At 53.7% G+C, this 17,323-nt stretch overlaps 7 protein-coding genes across 7 annotated transcripts; 2 read left to right on the forward strand and 5 right to left on the reverse strand.

Annotated features, from left to right (window-relative positions):
* Positions 1–548: 548 nt before the first annotated feature.
* Positions 549–1,064, reverse strand: J4E88_002370 (uncharacterized protein; the record flags this gene model as incomplete). The annotated part of the gene is made up of 1 exon (XM_049396035.1): positions 549–1,064. The coding sequence occupies one exon, from the start codon at positions 1,062–1,064 to the stop codon at positions 549–551; it is 516 nt and encodes a 171-aa protein (XP_049258439.1).
* A 581-nt stretch (positions 1,065–1,645) lies between these two features.
* On the reverse strand, positions 1,646–2,977 carry J4E88_002371 (uncharacterized protein; the record flags this gene model as incomplete). The annotated part of the gene is made up of 4 exons (XM_049396036.1): positions 1,646–1,948; positions 1,996–2,762; positions 2,816–2,878; positions 2,950–2,977. The coding sequence occupies 4 exons, from the start codon at positions 2,975–2,977 to the stop codon at positions 1,646–1,648; spliced, it is 1,161 nt and encodes a 386-aa protein (XP_049258440.1).
* Positions 2,978–4,215: 1,238 nt separating this feature from the next.
* J4E88_002372 (uncharacterized protein) lies at positions 4,216–9,255 on the forward strand (the record flags this gene model as incomplete). The annotated part of the gene is made up of 3 exons (XM_049396037.1): positions 4,216–5,391; positions 6,932–7,836; positions 7,887–9,255. The coding sequence occupies 3 exons, from the start codon at positions 4,216–4,218 to the stop codon at positions 9,253–9,255; spliced, it is 3,450 nt and encodes a 1,149-aa protein (XP_049258441.1).
* A 367-nt stretch (positions 9,256–9,622) lies between these two features.
* On the reverse strand, positions 9,623–10,525 carry J4E88_002373 (uncharacterized protein; the record flags this gene model as incomplete). The annotated part of the gene is made up of 1 exon (XM_049396038.1): positions 9,623–10,525. One exon carries the CDS (start codon positions 10,523–10,525, stop codon positions 9,623–9,625), a length of 903 nt encoding a protein of 300 aa, XP_049258442.1.
* Positions 10,526–10,898: 373 nt separating this feature from the next.
* On the reverse strand, positions 10,899–13,383 carry J4E88_002374 (uncharacterized protein; the record flags this gene model as incomplete). The annotated part of the gene is made up of 2 exons (XM_049396039.1): positions 10,899–12,627; positions 12,674–13,383. The coding sequence occupies 2 exons, from the start codon at positions 13,381–13,383 to the stop codon at positions 10,899–10,901; spliced, it is 2,439 nt and encodes an 812-aa protein (XP_049258443.1).
* Positions 13,384–13,729: 346 nt separating this feature from the next.
* On the forward strand, positions 13,730–14,986 carry J4E88_002375 (uncharacterized protein; the record flags this gene model as incomplete). Its single annotated transcript, XM_049396040.1, has 2 exons — positions 13,730–13,732; positions 13,784–14,986. The coding sequence occupies 2 exons, from the start codon at positions 13,730–13,732 to the stop codon at positions 14,984–14,986; spliced, it is 1,206 nt and encodes a 401-aa protein (XP_049258444.1).
* Positions 14,987–15,659: 673 nt separating this feature from the next.
* On the reverse strand, positions 15,660–17,049 carry J4E88_002376 (uncharacterized protein; the record flags this gene model as incomplete). The annotated part of the gene is made up of 4 exons (XM_049396041.1): positions 15,660–15,713; positions 15,739–16,046; positions 16,080–16,154; positions 16,203–17,049. 4 exons carry the CDS (start codon positions 17,047–17,049, stop codon positions 15,660–15,662), a joined length of 1,284 nt encoding a protein of 427 aa, XP_049258445.1.
* Between the last annotated feature and the right edge of the window lie 274 nt (positions 17,050–17,323).

Genomic DNA, 17,323 nt, shown 5'->3' on the forward strand with positions numbered 1-17,323 from the left:
TCAGCACATATGCAATACACCTCGATGTAGTGGACCCCGTTGACGGAAGCGCGAGACGGCCCGCCCCCTGCTACCATGGTCCTCGAATGCGTCCGCGCACATTTGCTCGCGATTACCAGCATCATTTCCTTCGATACAATGTGAGCATATTTCCGCTCATACATGGACGCAAGCAGAGACGCTACTAGCTTGCAGTGGCATCAAAGAACATCTCTCGCAACACCTCCTGCTCGACAGACGTAAGTTCATGCACACCAACCCCTCCCCAGGAATGAAAGTCTGGTTCGGAACAACGCGGGGAAGCATTACCACTACAACCACTACAATCATGCAAGCACATCACGGGTCGAAACCCCTCGCTCAGAAGTAGCGTACCAGTTTACCATTTCCAGCCATCCTGAGAGGCACGTGAGCAAAACCCTCTCGCGAATGCTCTCCACACTCTATCTACATCGCTCTCCATTGGCCCGAGCAAATGTGCAAGTCACATGAACAATACCTCATCACGACCTCACGATACTCAGCCTCTCCAGCCGCGCATGTGATTCTCAGGACCAGTCGAACACATCGTCCCCCTCATTACTGCCATCATCGCTCCACTCCCACTCTTCGTTACCCCACGGCCGCAACGGTATCCAGCTAATTCCCCTTTTGCACTCAAACTCGCGCTGTAGAACTTGGAAGTGCGCGTCCAACTCTGTTCTCAACTGCGTAAGTGCCGCCATCTCTTCTCCGGCACGGGATGTCGAAGTTATGTAGGTCGTGTGGTTGCGTATCTCATCTTCGCTGATGGGTTTGAAGAGATGCACCAGTGGCCGGGATTCGACTGGGGAACGAGAAGTGGAGTCGCGGTTATAGGATGTGAGTGTGATGGATGGCTTGCCGTCCTGTTCCACCTCGAGTGTCTTTGTGTCTGGCATAGGCGCACGCCTCTCGCTTGAGTTCATATGCTTTGCATAGTCGTAGGCCATCTCCAAGTTCGTCGAGAAGTCGCTATTTACCACTTTGGTACTGACAGCGCCCCGTGTGGCTTCGTGCTGCGAATCTTGACGTTGCGTTGACATAGCAGCGCTGATACTTAGCTAATACCAGCATGAAATGAAGAATTGTGTCACTTCTATACGCACTACAAACGCGAGAGTTGAAACGTCACAAGCAAGCAGTCAGTCGCATGTCTCTCTGTTCGGAGACAAACGCTCATTGTTCGGTGATCAGCAAACGACCAACAATGAGTGGTGTCAAAGGATTTGCCACTAGACTTCACAGTGCACGAGTTGTCTAGATGCGCAATGATACTCGTGTCATGTATTGTTTCCACTGATGGCTAGGGTATGTGTATGCACCAGTCGCAGACGTCGCTTGTGCTGTGCAAAGGTGTTCACCAATATCCTACCCCACCGAGTGGCAGCGTCCTTCTACTTTGACCATGATAGTCAAGAAGATGGGCATACTAATGATCAAGATAATCCTTCCCCGAAACTCCGACTCCTAAACTAGCACCGAACTTTGGATGGTTGCGGGCGAATGTCCGCTCGTGAAGTGAGAGCCTGTGTGTGTCTGCGATTAGCGTGGGTCTGCCAGGAAAGGAAGTATATGCATACCACATAAGCCGCCGTTTCAATGCATACTCGGGATTTGATACAGTTCATGCCGGTCCCATAGCCTGCCACCAGTGCTTGTGGGCAGAGCTGACTTTGTTACAATAGCTGTCAAGCTCAGCGCGCTGCATAATCATGAGCTCTCGCTCGGGTGCAACCTTCTCAAGATCCATCTCGTGCTCCATGGCGCGTATGAGCAATACTTTGACCTTGATTTCGTGATCAACATGTACGCGATCAGTGATGGTGGTAGCAGCGGCGGCGGCGGCGGTGGTGGTGACAGTAGGAGGAGGAGGAAGTTGATTGTTGACGATGTACCGGTCCAGCAATTCTTGTTGCACGCGTAGGCCCTAAGGTTGTTAGCACAGATAGAGAATGAAGCTTCTCTAAGACTTACATCTTTGGAATTCTGTATACCAGGAATGTCCATGGCCACTTGCAAGGCTACGATGCTGTCTTCGAGTATGTCCACATCATCCTGGACCGTCTCCTCTTGTTTAGCCGGGACCTCATACACCTTGGCATTTGGGTTTAGGCTGAGTGTGACGGGCTTCTGATGAGCTGCTCTGATAGTCTCTTCTGACTTGCCTCTCAGGTGTGGAGGTACGGACTTCTTGCGACTAGTGTCAGGTCGAGTCGAGACATTTGCAGTGGCCGCTGGAGCAGTTTCGGCAAGTGCCTTCTCCATCTTGAGCTCCCATGCCGAGAGTTGACTCTTTACGGGTGAAACTGAGCGTGTGGAAGCCTTTGATGCGACTGGCGTCTCTGGACGGCGATGGTATGGCGCAGACATGAGCTCCATCGTTCCCTTGGGAGGACCTGCGACGCGTGCGACTGGCTTGGTCGCAGCCAGCTTGGGCCTAGAGATTTGAACATTTTCTTTGACAGGGTCCGCCGGAGGTGAGGGAGGGCCAGAGCTTTGCACCAGGTCACGAGGGTAACCTGTACTGCGCGGAGCTGGAGCAGGCCACGCACCGATTCCAAGACCTAGAGATTTACCGCTTGTAGACGTTGTCGCCCGCAGCTGGCTGTCTTGTTGTGCTGCAGCAAGCATTTTCGCTTCCCGTCGGAATGATTTGCTACGGCGGTCGTGTTCCGGATCGCGGTTGAACCGAGGATCTGGAAGGTCGCCAGGCCTAGCGATGCTGTCGGGGTCCGGTGTCCCTATTCACTAAGTCAGCGATGTCGTATGTGTACTCATTTATAGGTTTACTTACACGTCTCAGCCTCCGGGGGAGGTACAGGGAAGGCATCCCATACAAAGGTATGGTCTGCGCCCACTATACATCGGTCAGCGTTTCCATACCAACATAGCAGCAGATTGACCTGCAGCGTCATCAAGAAAGCTCACCGATAGTCTTGGGCGTGAGGAACGGCATGTTCACTCTGCGAGCGCGAGCGCTAGGAGATACTGAGTCGCAGATGTTGAGACAAGGTTGGAAGAAGAAGTGCGGCCAAGGTTGTTGACGAGGCAGCCGACTAGCTCTTGCCGCCGATCGGATTCGAGGTGAGCGCGACTTCCCGAAGCGGAAGCAGCAGCCTGGAGCACCAGCAGCTGGAACGTTTACTGGGTGACCACGCAATGACGTCGACTTGCTGATATCGAAAGACCACCAGCTAGGAGCGGACTCAACTAAGCCCTGGAGAGGATTACTCGAATGGAATAGTAGCTATGCGATGGAAATTTTGGATATTGCTGTACGTGAAAAGACTTTGCTCGGAAAAGCGAGATAACAAGATGATTTGAGGACTAGAGGATAGAAGAGGAGGCAGGACTGGGAAGAGTGAAGCCACTTCACGGGGCAACGGCGTCTCTCACCTCGAGGGACATCGCATGCTTGACTTCGCAGAGTATTCCCAATTAGAGGGATGCTCTTGCGAGTCACTAGAGTGTTGCAGATATAGAGTAATGGACAGACCTTCTTCTTCATACCGACCCGAGCGGAGGCCATGGCTGAGGTGAGATTGAAGACAATGAGGGACAACCGTCGCAATGTTCAAAAGCTGCGCCCGCGATTCTGCGAACGAAGAAGAATATGCGCCTTTCTCTACGGGCTACGTTGTCATCTAGACACGCGTGCAGCTCTTCTCTTGATGATGTGCCCAGCGAGGTTTGTGCTGCCCCAGAAGTGGTGCCACTAAGAGCCGGCCGCTAACCAAATTCATCGTTGATGACTACTACTATCCCACGTGAGACCGCGACAAGCGGAGATCTATTTCTACATCCGATCGTCGTGCACACAGGTTCGTTGGGCTTTGGGATTTCGCGTAGGCATCGTTCGACGGTTCAGGGAACGCAATCACTCCTACGCACCGTACTCACGCCCTGGGTTTGCTTGCTTAACCACCTGCAGCGGCTGTTGCGCGTGGTGAGCTGCTCAAGGCTGCGAAAGCACGCACACTGGGTCTCCACGACCAGCTTCACTCACTTTCCTTTCTTCGTCATTCTTTCATTTAACGAGTCGCTACCTTAATTGGTAATAGGTGGATCAAACTGCACCTGCCACAATAGAGCAGCCTCGCACTTTCTTCGGTTGCGGCGAGGGAAACTTGCTCTCCCCAATCCGAACTCGCCATTTTCGCACTTTTCTCAAAAGTCATCAACTTCTTCCGCAAAATGGCGGGAAAAGTCACTTATTCACGGCGCCCAAACAAACGTCGCGCACCTCACGACCGCGATCCAGCAGATGAGAACGACGACCGTCACAAGCGTCCTAGAACAAATACCGAGCCAAATGGATCGCGGCTACCGACACCACCCTCAGGCCGACGAGGAAAGATATCCTGGTTCAACGGTCCCGTCTCCATTCCTGATGACGACATGAACCCTCCGCGCTCCATCTTCGATAAGGTTCTCGAAAACAAGAAGCACCAAGCCCCAAAGCCGCATCAGCGCAGTGCCCAGGGTGACCGTGAGAATTTCAAAGGCCTTATGAAAACGGGGCACAAGTCGAGAGAACAAAATGGCTGGGCGAGGAACGGCTCTCTGCCAACGCCACCAGCGGAGGCCCAGAAGAAAGCCCACCAGCAAGCACGGAGAGATGAGAATTTCGCGCGGTACAAGGGAATCACTCACAGGAGCGAGCCGGCGACACTCAAGTCGTCACCCACGGCGCCAAACCAGACATCGCGGCTCTTCGAGCGGGTCATTAAAAATGAGCAGCCGAAAGCACCATATCAGCCGAAGACATACAAAGCTGAGGAGATTGCAGCACCACGGCGAACTATAATGGGGGAACGTCTGTCTAGAAGTTCAGACCAAGCCCGCAAGTATGTCTCAGACGACACTCACCTTATGCACAGAACTGACTGTATCAGATTCAAAATGAACCAGACCGACTCGCCTCTCCTGCAGCTCCCCGAAAACGTGAGGAACCTCATCTACACGTACACACTTGGTGGTAAGACTATCAACATCGGCTACCAGACCTATCACCTTACCTTTGATCCTACAAAGCCCAAGAAGGTAAAGCGGGTTACACCCATCTTCAAGTATCAGTGCACAGTATACGATGGTACTCAGAATCCCTTTAAGACGATATCTCAGCCCTGGGTCAAGAGGCCCACGGTGTTTACCATGCTCAACGGTGTCTGTCGTCAGATGTACCAGGAAACAGCGACGCTGCCTTACAGGCTCAACCTAATCGCCTTCGACTCGTATAGCATCATGTTCAACTTCTTGTTCATGGAGGACCGCCTGCGTCGCGAGCATCTCGATGCCTTCACCGAGCTTTTACTATCGGACCAGCTACCCGGGTCAAATGCACTCGCCCGCTTAAGCAACGTCAGCAAGGTGTATCTAGGAGTCACACAGGAGGGAAGACCTAAGGGGTGGTACCGTGTAGTGCGTACTCAAAGCGAGGAGCCGAGACTTGCAAGAGTCGTGAAGTAGTGTAAGGCATGCATGACTGCATGAGTGTGCACATGAGGGCTTGAAAGGAGTTCCGGCGCGACTGCCTGGCATTTTCTACTCATCGCTTGCATGATACCCGGCATAGCAAGGACGTTACGATCCAGCTACATATCCACCATTTCATGGCCAAGGCCAATATTCGTCTGGTAGCTTGAAATAGATTCTCAGAACAGAGGCGATTATCTGCATGGGCAATTGCGTTACTTCTTTCCTTTTTTGTGCACCTATGGAGTGTTGAGTCAGTTGGGTGTAAGTCTGACATGTGAAAGAGGCGCCAGCTGTAAGCCGGTCCGTCCGCCTATGCGAATGGTCACGACTGACTATGTCACACCCATATTCTTTTTTGAGGGTGCATTGTCTTATGCATAGAGCCTCGTGGACTCACAAGATCGAAGATGGCGGTCAAAACAGGTAGGGATGGCTGCCCCACGTCTGCAGCTTCCTCCAGATCTGCCGTCTGCAGCGCGGGATCGCGATTTCGGACGAGCAACTATTCGCGGCGCTACACGGCCTTTCTAAACTAATGCTGCGTGCCCACAGTTCACAACTAAGGGCTTTTGGGAGTTGAGCACAGCAACAGGTGGTCAGAGGACTCTCGGCCTTTGATACCAGCTACACGTAAGACACATGATCCATGGCTGCATGTGCAGTAGTCTGCCAACACTGGACCTGCAGGTACAGGTGGAAGATGCGTGTCGTATCAGCGTCGGTTGATGACTACTGCCGACGCGACACCTTCGCCGGCTTTGTTTAGTTGATCCTTGCCGATGACGATGTACCATGCGCATGTCCCCACGCTCCCTAGCATGCGCTGCACGCATCGAATACTTCAAAGGCGTCAATGCCGACCCTTCTCGCGCTCGTTTCGTCGTCCGGCGACAACATTGCACAAGTATTGAAGCGGCAAGCCTGTGACGCACCTTCCGCGACTTGCGCGACCGAGGCGCATGACCACCCGCAGTTGACCATCTCCGGCCACCCTACACCGCGTCTTCTCGAAAAGCACTATTACTAGGCTGCAGACTCCCTCGACCGCGACAGACTCCCTGGAGACCGACTTTCCTACTTCCACACCACCGCACGCTGCCTTCACGACCACTCGATCTACCGATCCTCCTACCACCGGCTAAGCCAGGCTTCGAAGGATTCGCGCATGGCGTGTACCGGCGCTCGATGTCATTGCTGTCTGACACCATCTTTACAGGCGGCAGTACGCGACTGCACGTAAGAGGAGGACAAAATGGGCAGAAATCCATAAGGAAGAGCAAAAGCCATGGCGGCTTCCTCGGACCCCTGGTGCAGCTGGCCAGGAATCCGTTGGGGACTCTGGGCGACCCAGTGGGCGACTACCATGTTCCTGAATTAGCCGTGGATGCTGCGGAAGCAAATCGTAGGCAGGTCCTGTACCTGCACATGAAAGACGTGGGTACCTCAGATTGGTCGTGCCCTTTCACATGCTGACGAGATCGCCACGCAGGCCGAGACATACGACCAATGGAAAGCCGCCGCGACCGAGCTCGATATCCTAGAAGGAAACGAAGCCTGGAAAGAAGAGGACGACACGCCGGAATACAACGTGAATCTGGTTGCTGCCCGGCTGAAAGAGCTGGACGATGCTCGCATGAGCTGCGACGTGAAGAGGATGCTGTTCCTGATCAGGACCACCCTCACACGCGGATTGGGCGACATGGGCGACCTGCGTCTGTACAAGCACTCGCATATTGGAACCAAGCGTTTGATCGAGAGGTACATCGAGTCGGCTCAGCAAACTATGGCCGCTCTGCTGGACGTCTCGGAGAAGCAGGGAGATCAATGTCCTATCGAGCCGCGGCGATTGGTCGACCAATTGCTTCAAACACGCCAATCATTCGGTAGAAGCGCATTGTTACTCTCAGGCGGGGGAACCTTTGGCATGAACCACATCGGCGTCGTCAAGGGTCTTTGGGACGCTCGTCTTCTTCCACGCATCATATCGGGAGCCTCTGCAGGAAGCATCGTCAGTGCGGTCCTATGCGCAAAGACCGATGCAGAGATCCCGGAGGTTATGCACCAATTTTGCTTTGGAGACTTGAACGTATTTGAAAGCCCGGATCACCCAGAAGGCATGATCAACAAAGCAATGCGCTTGATGAAGTCCGGCGCTCTCTTTGACATTGCACATCTTATGAGAGTTATGCGTGATCTGCTTGGCGACTTGACTTTTCAAGAAGCCTACAATCGCACTCGACGTATCTTGAACATTCCTGTTTCGACTTCGTCGCTCTACGAATTGCCCAGACTCTTGAATTACATCACAGCGCCGAACGTAATGATCTGGTCTGCAGTGTAAGTTCACGAAAGTAAGGAATTATTATGGCTATGCTAACGCTATGTAGATGCACCTCTTGCTCAGTTCCGCTCGTCTACAAGAAGGCATCTCTGTTGGCAAAGGACCCGAAGACCGGCCAGGAAGTGCCTTGGGATCCAAATCCTGACGCGACATGGATTGATGGCTCAGTGGACAACGACCTACCGATGACCCGACTAGCCGAGATGTTCAATGTGAACCACTTTATCGTCTCGCAAGTCAACCCACACGTTGTTCCCTTTCTGGCGAAAGAGGAGGAAATTGTCGCTGCAGAAGCCCACGACGCCGTCACTGGTCCCGGTTGGATGAGTCTCTCAGCTAGTCTTTGCAAGGGCGAAGTGATGCACCGCCTCCAGCAGCTAGCGGATACTGGGTTCCTCCCAAATCTTGTCACAAAAGGACGTTCGGTGCTCAGCCAGCGATACTCAGGCGACATCAACATCTTCCCTAAGATCAACTACGCGGACTTCCCTAGAGTCTTGAGCAACCCCACGCCCGAGTTCATGGTCGGATGCATGCTGACTGGACAGCGAGCTACATGGCCAAAGCTCTCGCGGATACAAAACCATGTCGCCATTGAGCTCGCGTTGGACGACACGATCCAGAAGCTCAAGGGACGGCTCGTCTTTACACCACAGCAAGACGTCAATATCAGGCGGACCAGCTCTCAGGATAACGATCTCGCTCAAAGAAAGCGAGCGAAATCGACGCATAAGATGACGCGCTTCGAACTCAGGACGGAGCCTCCTAGCCCTGTGCTGCGAAAGTCTGCACCCACCAGCCCTCTCTTGTCTCGCGCAGCCTTGAGAGCGTCCTCACAACCGCTTTCTGTCGCGAAGCAAGCTCACGGCGCAAACAATGCAAGGCGCCAGTGGACCGAGACCATCCAGCTCGATCCCACGTCGTCCACGAACGACACGTCTGACCACGACTACTTTGCCGACCCCGAGTCAGACACTACAGACAGGCTCTCTTCACCCTCGCCTTCTACATCACCCACCTTCACCGGTCCCACCCTCTGGCCTTCAACTCCTCAAGCCACGATGCAAGCTACCCCACAGCCCACGCTACAGCCCATGCCACAGCCAACTCAAAGTCCGCTCAGTCGTCGTACCAACACGCTGTTCAATCTCACCATGACCTCGGCCGCAAGATCCTCCTCCAATCCAAACGTACCAAGCTCACCAGAACTGCGATACAAGCGCCTATTTCATCCTCCAGGGCCCGCTACGCCCGATGTCAGTGTAGGCCCACCGATACTGGATGTAGAGCCCATCAACACAACACGTTCTCCGTCTGCCAGCAGACCTGGTAGCCGTCGCGGTAGTGCATCGGGTTTGCCAGTTGACCCGTCAGGGACGAGGGGCATGCTGCTGAGGAAGAAGAGTTACATGTAGCGTGGATGGTTGAGCCCGACGTCTTTTTCGCGATTACCCTTCTTATACATAGTCTTTCACATTCCGTTAACCCTTTACCATCTTCACGCACCTTTTCTTTTGTTCAACCAGCATGGAAGGCGAACCAGATAGGTCGCTACACGATTCGAGAGAGTAGACTGGAATACCAACAGCAACAGCACACAAGAGTAGTGATACCCCTTCCGTGTACCGTATCTCTATAAATATACATAAGACGTAGCAGAGACCAGACCATATATATAGTATAAGTACAATATCAATCCAACATTACTCGTCATCATCATCATCATTACCTCCATCCCTCACCCGTTCATTGCCATACCAACCCCTCAAATCATTCATTCATTCATTCATTCGTTGACCCCTCCGTCTCCCTAAAAACCTGCTTAACCTCCTTCCCCCTCCACCGCTCAAACAATTCATATCCAAACACCAACACAATCGGCAAACTCACCATTATCGCTGTGACACGGCGCGACGCGGGTTTGTATTTGGGTGGCAGCCTGATGTCCGGTGTGGGCTCGATGAGGCGCGTGGGGTGTTGGCGGTGCGGTGGAGATGGAGGTGCTTGTTGGTTTGAGGCACGGATGCTTGTTGGATAGGGGTTTGGCGGTATGTGGCGCGTGGAGGTTGTGGGTTTTGAGAAGCGTGGGTATGGGTTTGCGGGTGGTGGTGGGGAGATGGGTGAGGGTGCTTTTGTGGGGTTGGAGGGGAGGGGGATTGTTGTTGGGCGTGGAGTGGTGGGAGTCGTAGTCGGTTTTGGAGGAGGAGGCTTCGTGGATGCTGATACTGCTGGTTTCGACGGCGAGGACGCTGGTTTCGTTGTCGGTTCTTGGGTTTGAGGTTGTGGCGGCGCAGTCTTCTTGTCCGTACTCGACGCTTGTTTCTCCACGACCTTTGCAGCCTGTGCCTTCTTCAACGTCCCTTTCGCTTGTACCTCCTCTAATATCTTGCTTGTGGACGGCGTCACGGGCGTGGGTTGTTCGGCCGCAATTGGCGACTGAGGCGCATCTTTCTTCGCGGCAGGAGTTGCAGAAGGAGCAATTGTTTTTGTGCTTTTCGCAACCGTCTTCTTCTCTTTCTTGACCTCCACGGGTTTTGTCTTTCCAGCAGGCTTCGCGGCCACCTTCTTTACGGCCACCTTGCTCGCTTCGACCGCTGGTATTGGCCCCGCATCCTCGGCTATGACTTTCTTCGGGCGACCGCGTTTCTTAACCGCTGGGGCTTCGCTTGGTGGTGGTGATGCCATTGTCGCTGATCAATTGGCGTGCAGACAGCATGCGCAACGTGTCTGAGGTTGTAGGGAAGGCGAAATGGGCGTTGCGACACGGCGACTAGGGCGGGCGCATTTCGAGGGGTGAAGCGGGAAATTTTGGGCGAGTATGATTTAGGCGGAGATGAGATGCGATGCAGGGATGCGCGCGCATCCAACGGTTCGTAGCGTGTCTGGGGACAGACGTGACTTTGCTGCATGGCGACTAGTTTGCATGAGGGTAGCTGGGCTCTCCATGTGTACTTCATTTCATTCATTCAGATATCTACGTTACAGCATTTACAAACTCCATGACACGTATTGTACCGGCAATTCCTTCCAACACCATCAACGCCTTATCGTATCGCAATTACTTCTGCGCTTCCTCCCTCTTCACTCTGAAGAAGGCCAGCTTGGCGAAACGTCCTAATTGTCCCCAGTAGTGCCGACCAGCAGAGTGGTCCATGATTCTCTCTAGTAATCTCACGACCGCCATCCTGACATCCTGTCGGGGATGAAACAAGCCTAGACTAAGATAGAAGAGGCCAGCATCTGGGATCACACAGAGCAGCTGCAGGATGGTGTCGTACTGGAGCTGCGAATTCGCCTTGCGCTCAGAGTCATTCGCGATCGAAAGTGACTGGGCCATGGACGACAAATCACTCGAAGAGGCATTCGCGCTCTCACTAGGTGGTGAACCCGCTTCTTCAACGCACCGCGCGAGTGCAAGATAGATGCCCGCAGACTGATCGTGCGTAAGTTTCAAGCATCGCAGCTTGTCGTGCTGGTGGCCAATGTCAAGACCACGCACTGGTCTCTTCTTCCAATGTCTCGCTAGATCTTGAACGCAGCTGTAATAACTCCTTGTGTTGCGCCAGCCCTCGATACGGTGTACATTTGCAGCGAGCTCGCGTAGCTTGTGGTTTTCGTCTGGCCAGACGTAGCCATGTCCAGAGACACCATATGCGCCAACATCGGTCTCGTGGGAACCAATGTACAATGCCGAAGCGCCATAGACGGTCTCTTCGAAAGCGGCCGCGATGCGAGTGAACTTGAGCACCCACGAACGCCACTTCGCTCGGATAGCATTCTCGCCGTGACGGTTCGCGATGCTCTCGAGAAGTCTGTCCATAAATTGGGTGTCGCCGGTCGGGTCGACGCCGCCGCCCTTGCCGTCAAAGGCTGGTGGTGCGCCTGGCCCGTTCAATGGTAGTCCCTGTTGCTGGAAGAACATCGACCCCTCTGTTGGTGACGCCGTTTCAATACGATTGCTGATCTTCATGCGACCGGTTGGTAGATCGCAAAGCAGATCCCACCACTCGGGCTTGTAGGAGAACGCTGGGTTGGTGACGCCAGCAATAAAGCCAGGTACCTTCAGCAGGTCATCTACTTTAGTAAGATCGGTATATGGGAACGCATGGCGCACGAAGCCACGGAGGATGCCACCAGAGGCCAGAGCACATGCTGCCAGTACAGCTTCAGCGACTTCGCCTGAAGGGCGATTATGTCCGATGAAGATGATGCGCTTCTGTGTAAGGAGGGCGTTGACGAGGACGATGATGGGGTGAGTAAATGCACCGCTCGTAGTCAAATGTGGGTGTAAAGCGAAGGGCTGCGGTTGCGCCGCATGGGGCGCGGAGAAGGTTTGGATGAGCTTGATCAAGGAGAAGTCGCCCACAGTCTCTGGGCTTAGAGCGGTGGGTATCTTGACGGGGACAGGTATGCCGTTGTAGTTGATCTTGGACTCGAACTCGTGCGTGTCTCGCGGGACAGTGTACGTCTTCTTCCGCGACTGAGGATCTGAAGATGTTTCGACAGAGTCTCTCGCAGCATCGAGCTTCTTCCGCTGCCGGACCATAAGCTCAAACTTCTCCACGAACATGTCTTTGGCATCGCTGGCGCCAAGCACGAAGTTCTCCAGGGGTGAGAGTCTCGGGAGAAGTGAGAGGTCCATGGCATTGAGGGCGTTGTATAGAGATTCGAGGGTCTCCAGGACAGGCGCCCTGAAGTATTCCTCAAGAGCCAGCAGTAGCAGGGGCTTGTATATGTGCAGGAAGGGATGGCGCGTGCATATAGCCATGGCTTTGACGATAGCGCCTCTACATATTGTCAGTCTTGCCAAGTTCATGGAAGTGTTCTTCCTACCTCTTCACCGTATTGTCCTGCTTGGTGTTGACCAGGTTCAAGACATAGACCAATGGGGGCCCGTCAGGGTCTGGCTCCCCTTCGCTTTCGGTGTCGTCGTCTCCGTCGTCGTATTCGTCGTCTTGCTCTTCAGTGGCGGCAGTCGCATCGTCGTCGCCGTCGTCTTCCAGGCCCTCTTTCCGTCGCCGTCTCCGCCTCCTGCGCTCTCTCCGTGCCTCGCGCTCCTCCTCTTCGGCTGTGGTGTCCTTGTGCAGGAAGAAGATGGTCCAGTCTTGACTGCGCACGTGGGCCTGATCGGGCAACATGAGCTCTGCTAGCATAGTCTCGTCTCCACTGATAGCCGCCGGGTACTGGTGCTCCATGATGGAGCCGCGGTCGATGTCGAACGAGGCGACCAGGATGTACTCGACATGGTTCTCGACTGCATCGGCGGGATACTGCGAGCGCAACTTGGCGGTTCCTCTGGGGATGGCGGCCATGGAGGACTGGTACGAGTCGTCGTGCGAGGACTGGATCGAGTCGTCTTCGTCGCCCTCGCGGAGCATGGGGGGTTGCGGGGAGCGAGCTTTCGGATGGTGGCCATTGCGGGTAGAGGGCGATCGCGAGGGAGGGAACGAGGAGAAGGAGGGCTGGCGCTGCAGGGAAACAGGCTGAGCGGCATTGGGCCCGCTTGGCCGCTGTGCGATTACTTCAGCCATGAGTGTCTCCATCTTCTTCTGTACGGGCACCTGGCGACTCGGATGCTACATTATAGATCGACGGCGCTAGGGGAGCCTAATGTAACCGTCCCGAAACAACATGACGCGCTGCAGCTGGAGGTGATGGGGGATTGATCGAGCAGGCCGTGGATCTGGGAGCGTGAATGGCTACCGCATAGTATCCGGAGCTGTGACTATGCGTGTGACCCGCTATGCTGCCCGCAGAGAGTGAACGAACCCTGCATGCCCACGCCAATTACCCATGTCAGCTTATCGATAGGCTCGTTGCTAGGCCATCCCATTGACAACACCAAACAACGCGACGACCAGCGACATCACCAAAACGAATATACGCACCATGGTATGCTGGACCCTTGTGAATTGCACGAATGCGACTAACCAAGATATGCAGTCTACAACACCCACGCCCTACAAGCCCTCGCCCCTCTCCTTCAACAGCCCGCGCCAGTCGCCCTTCCGCAGACCAGGCTCCATCAGGGAGAGCTCACCATCTACCCTGCGACCATCGACGCCGAACAGTTCGCCTCTCAAACCGAAAGAGACTCCGACGTCCCCTGCGCAAACCCCCAACCGTCTGTCCATCGGGGGCAACCCATCGCAAAACCCGCCATCCTGGCTGAACACACGGGGGACGACGGGCACCCCAGAAGCACCCAATTCGCCGTCTCGAAATCTTTCACCTGGACGCAATGTCTCGCCGACGCGGAATGTCTCCTCGTCTTCGCAGATGACGGTGCGCCCTCTAAGCACATCATCCATCGCAGCCAAGTTTGAGGCCGCCGGGAGGGACGACGCACCACCGCCTCTGTTTAGCAGGAAGAAGTCACCACCGGTCGAGAATACCGAGCCCATTGAGAGCCTCAAGCCAGTCGAGATTCATACTCCAGTTGAGGAGCCTAAGCCGGCCGAGACATACAAGCCAGTCGAGACGTTTAAGCCAGTCGAAACCTACAAGCCAGTCGAAACCTTCAAGCCTGTCGATACATACAAACCCGTCGATACCTACAAGCCAGCAGAGCGCACAGCGCGACCAGCACCCATGCAACGCATGGCCTCCAGCGACGCCCTCTCCAAACTCCCGCCACCACTCCTCCACAGCATGCGCGAATCCTTCAGCGTCATGGACCGCGACGACGACGGCCACGTCAACTCCGCCGACGTCGCAGACATGCTCTCCCAACTCGGTCTCTCGGCCACCCCCTCCCAACTCTCCACTTACTTCAACGGCGCACAATCCATCAACCTAGCGACCTACCTGACAACGCTCTCCGACCTCCTTGGCAATCTCTCCCACCAGAACGAACTGACCGCTGCGTTCGAAGCTTTTGATGACAATGACGATGGGCAGATTGATTTGGCGGAGTTGAAGGATGCTTTGTTGCATACGGCGCCTGAAGCTGGCGAGAGGAAGTTGACGGAGCGGGATATTGATATGGCTATTGAGGGATTTAGTGGGCGAAGAGCGTTCGCCAAAGGAGGAAAGAGTTTGGGTAATAGGACCGAGGTGTTTAGATGGCAGGAGTTTATGTCTAGTCTTACGGGTGGAAATGGCAATGGTGGGGAGAATGGCGAGGGGGCTGCTGCGCCGGCGTAAATATATCCATGGGAGGCAAGTGCAATTGTGTTTGGTTTTGAGTTGGGATTTTGGCTTTGTGCGCAGGCAAGTGCGGGTTTATGTATACCAATGAATATTCTATAAATGTATGACCAGCGCTGGTTGTTCTTCTATCCGATAGTATCATTTTCTGCGCCTGCCATTGAGATCGTAGACTCTGTGAGTGGCTCAGCGTCCAGGGTTCAGCGCAGGATCAATAAGTGAAGTAGAGCACAGCGTTTTACTCTTCTAACACACTTCCTTGAAACTAGGTGCGTGTGTGTAAGATAATACTCAATTGCTCAGATGACACCGGAGCCAGGCCGCATGCTACCCGGATTCAAGGTTGCCAAAGGCTCATGATATCTGGAGCGCGGACCTAGATATTTCTTTGAAGTCCTTCAAGATCGCGACAGTGAACAAATCAATCGCTTTTGCAAAGCCTTTGTCTCCCTATAACCCAGCAACGACTTGTCGATCCACCGCAGATCCAGCAAGTCGTCTGTTCTCTCGATCTTGGTATGCCTGGCCTCCTTCCCCCTCTACTCCCCATGCACTGTTCTGAGAAGTTTCCTACGAGTGTCCCGCGTCTTTATCTCATTAGATGTATACTTCCAGTTCGAGTAAACTCCGGGACGTGTCCAAAAAGCATTTCGGAATTTCTTGTAACGTTCTAGATCTTCCCGTAACTCATGATCAGTGTCCGGGTCGTGTACAGGTGGACGGTCTGAAGCACGGTCAATGCAATGTACGATCGCATCGACGATGACGGTAGGCGAGATGTCGGTTGCTGTTCTAATGCTTGAAGAGGTGAGTTTCTCGTGTGACTTGCTAGTTTTGCTGAGCCCTAATCCCTCTTTGAGTTTGACTGAGGGGTCGGGATTGGGACCCAGACTTGTGTCAGTATCGGAACCCCATGTCTGCCATCCGGGTGCAGAGCATAATACTCTAAACAGCGGAGTCAGTTCGTCCTTTAGATTTTTCCTGGATATTTCGAGAGAATGGGTTGTGGAAAGGTGATTTCCGGAACGCTTGTGTTGTCGAATGTACTGAACAGTAGCTGGTTGCATTTGTTAGTCTTGGATATACATACAGTAGACCAATACGAAGTTCATGTCGCTGCGCGATAAGTGCTTGTCGTGTTTTGTTGTGTCCATAGTCATGTTGACTATGAATCGGAGAAAGCAAGCTTGTGCGCTTCACACATGGAGCTTACCTGATGAATCCCGGAGATTGACCTGTCTCTTCTCGAATATGCGTGCCTCCGCTTTTCCATGCCAGCCCTCGAACCACACTGTACCCTCTCTGAGATCGATATGCAGGTTCCCGGTGGGGCTCTGTGAGACCGGTTGCATGCGACAGCAAGTCATGTATAGATGAGCTGGCCATAGTGGAGATTCGTGTGATGTTTTCGCGAGTTTGTGTGGCTTCGGCTGCTCAACGTCTTCTGTCGCTTTGCGTTTGAGGCCGCTCTCTTTGTCGACCATTGATGAAAAGATGCCGGGTTCTTCCTTTGGAAATTTGGTCGTGATCGCAGGCTTGATCATAGGCTTGACTATAGGCTTGACGGGGCGGGTTTCCGTTGTCGATATAATGCTAAGACCAGACACTGGAGGCTGAACGATGCGTTCCAGGACGGGATCGGTGCTCACGGTCTGGATAGTACTGTTCGACAATTCGGATTGCACAGCAACCTCGGGCATTGTCTGCGTAAAGGCACATGCTGTCATGCTACCCACACTGGAGCAGCGCAAGCCTTGGAATGTCCAGTCCACGACTCCGCCATTCTCACCTTCATAATTTACCTTGAGCATCCCATCGTTCTTGATCAGGCGCAGACCCAGTCCTACAGCGCTTAATTCAAGGCTGGATCTCATTTCTGTGGTAGTGTCGTCAAAGACTTCATCTGCACTGTCCTCAAAGTCTTTCCCATCCAGTACATAGACCATTGGCTTTCTGTTAGGCCGTTCGTGGAGTATTGTCAGTATGCCGGGCTGTAGATCGTAGATGAAGAGCGTAAGTCCAAGGACAATGACGGGCAAGCCTCTCGTCTTCCTGATCATCTCGTGTTTGTAAGCACGATGGTGGAAGCTTGGTTGGTAGAACTTTGAGAACAAATACGTCAAAAGCTTTCGCAAGTATCTCGAAGAGCGAAAGTAGCGAGGAGGTTGTGAAGTAGGTGAACATGAGATCGGTAAACTTAGGTATAAGAAGCAGGAGAGGTAAAGGGTCCGCTATCACTTGGATGTCTCTTATCTGTGCACGGTGAAGTTCGTCTCTCACCGTAAACCTGAATCTGGCCTGCTCACCTCCTTCATGATCAGGGCACGAGGTGAA

The sequence above is a fragment of the Alternaria novae-zelandiae genome (genome assembly GCF_023758075.1).
Source record: "Alternaria novae-zelandiae strain BMP 2774 chromosome Unknown scaffold_3, whole genome shotgun sequence".
Taxonomy (NCBI): Eukaryota; Fungi; Ascomycota; class Dothideomycetes; order Pleosporales; family Pleosporaceae; genus Alternaria; species Alternaria novae-zelandiae.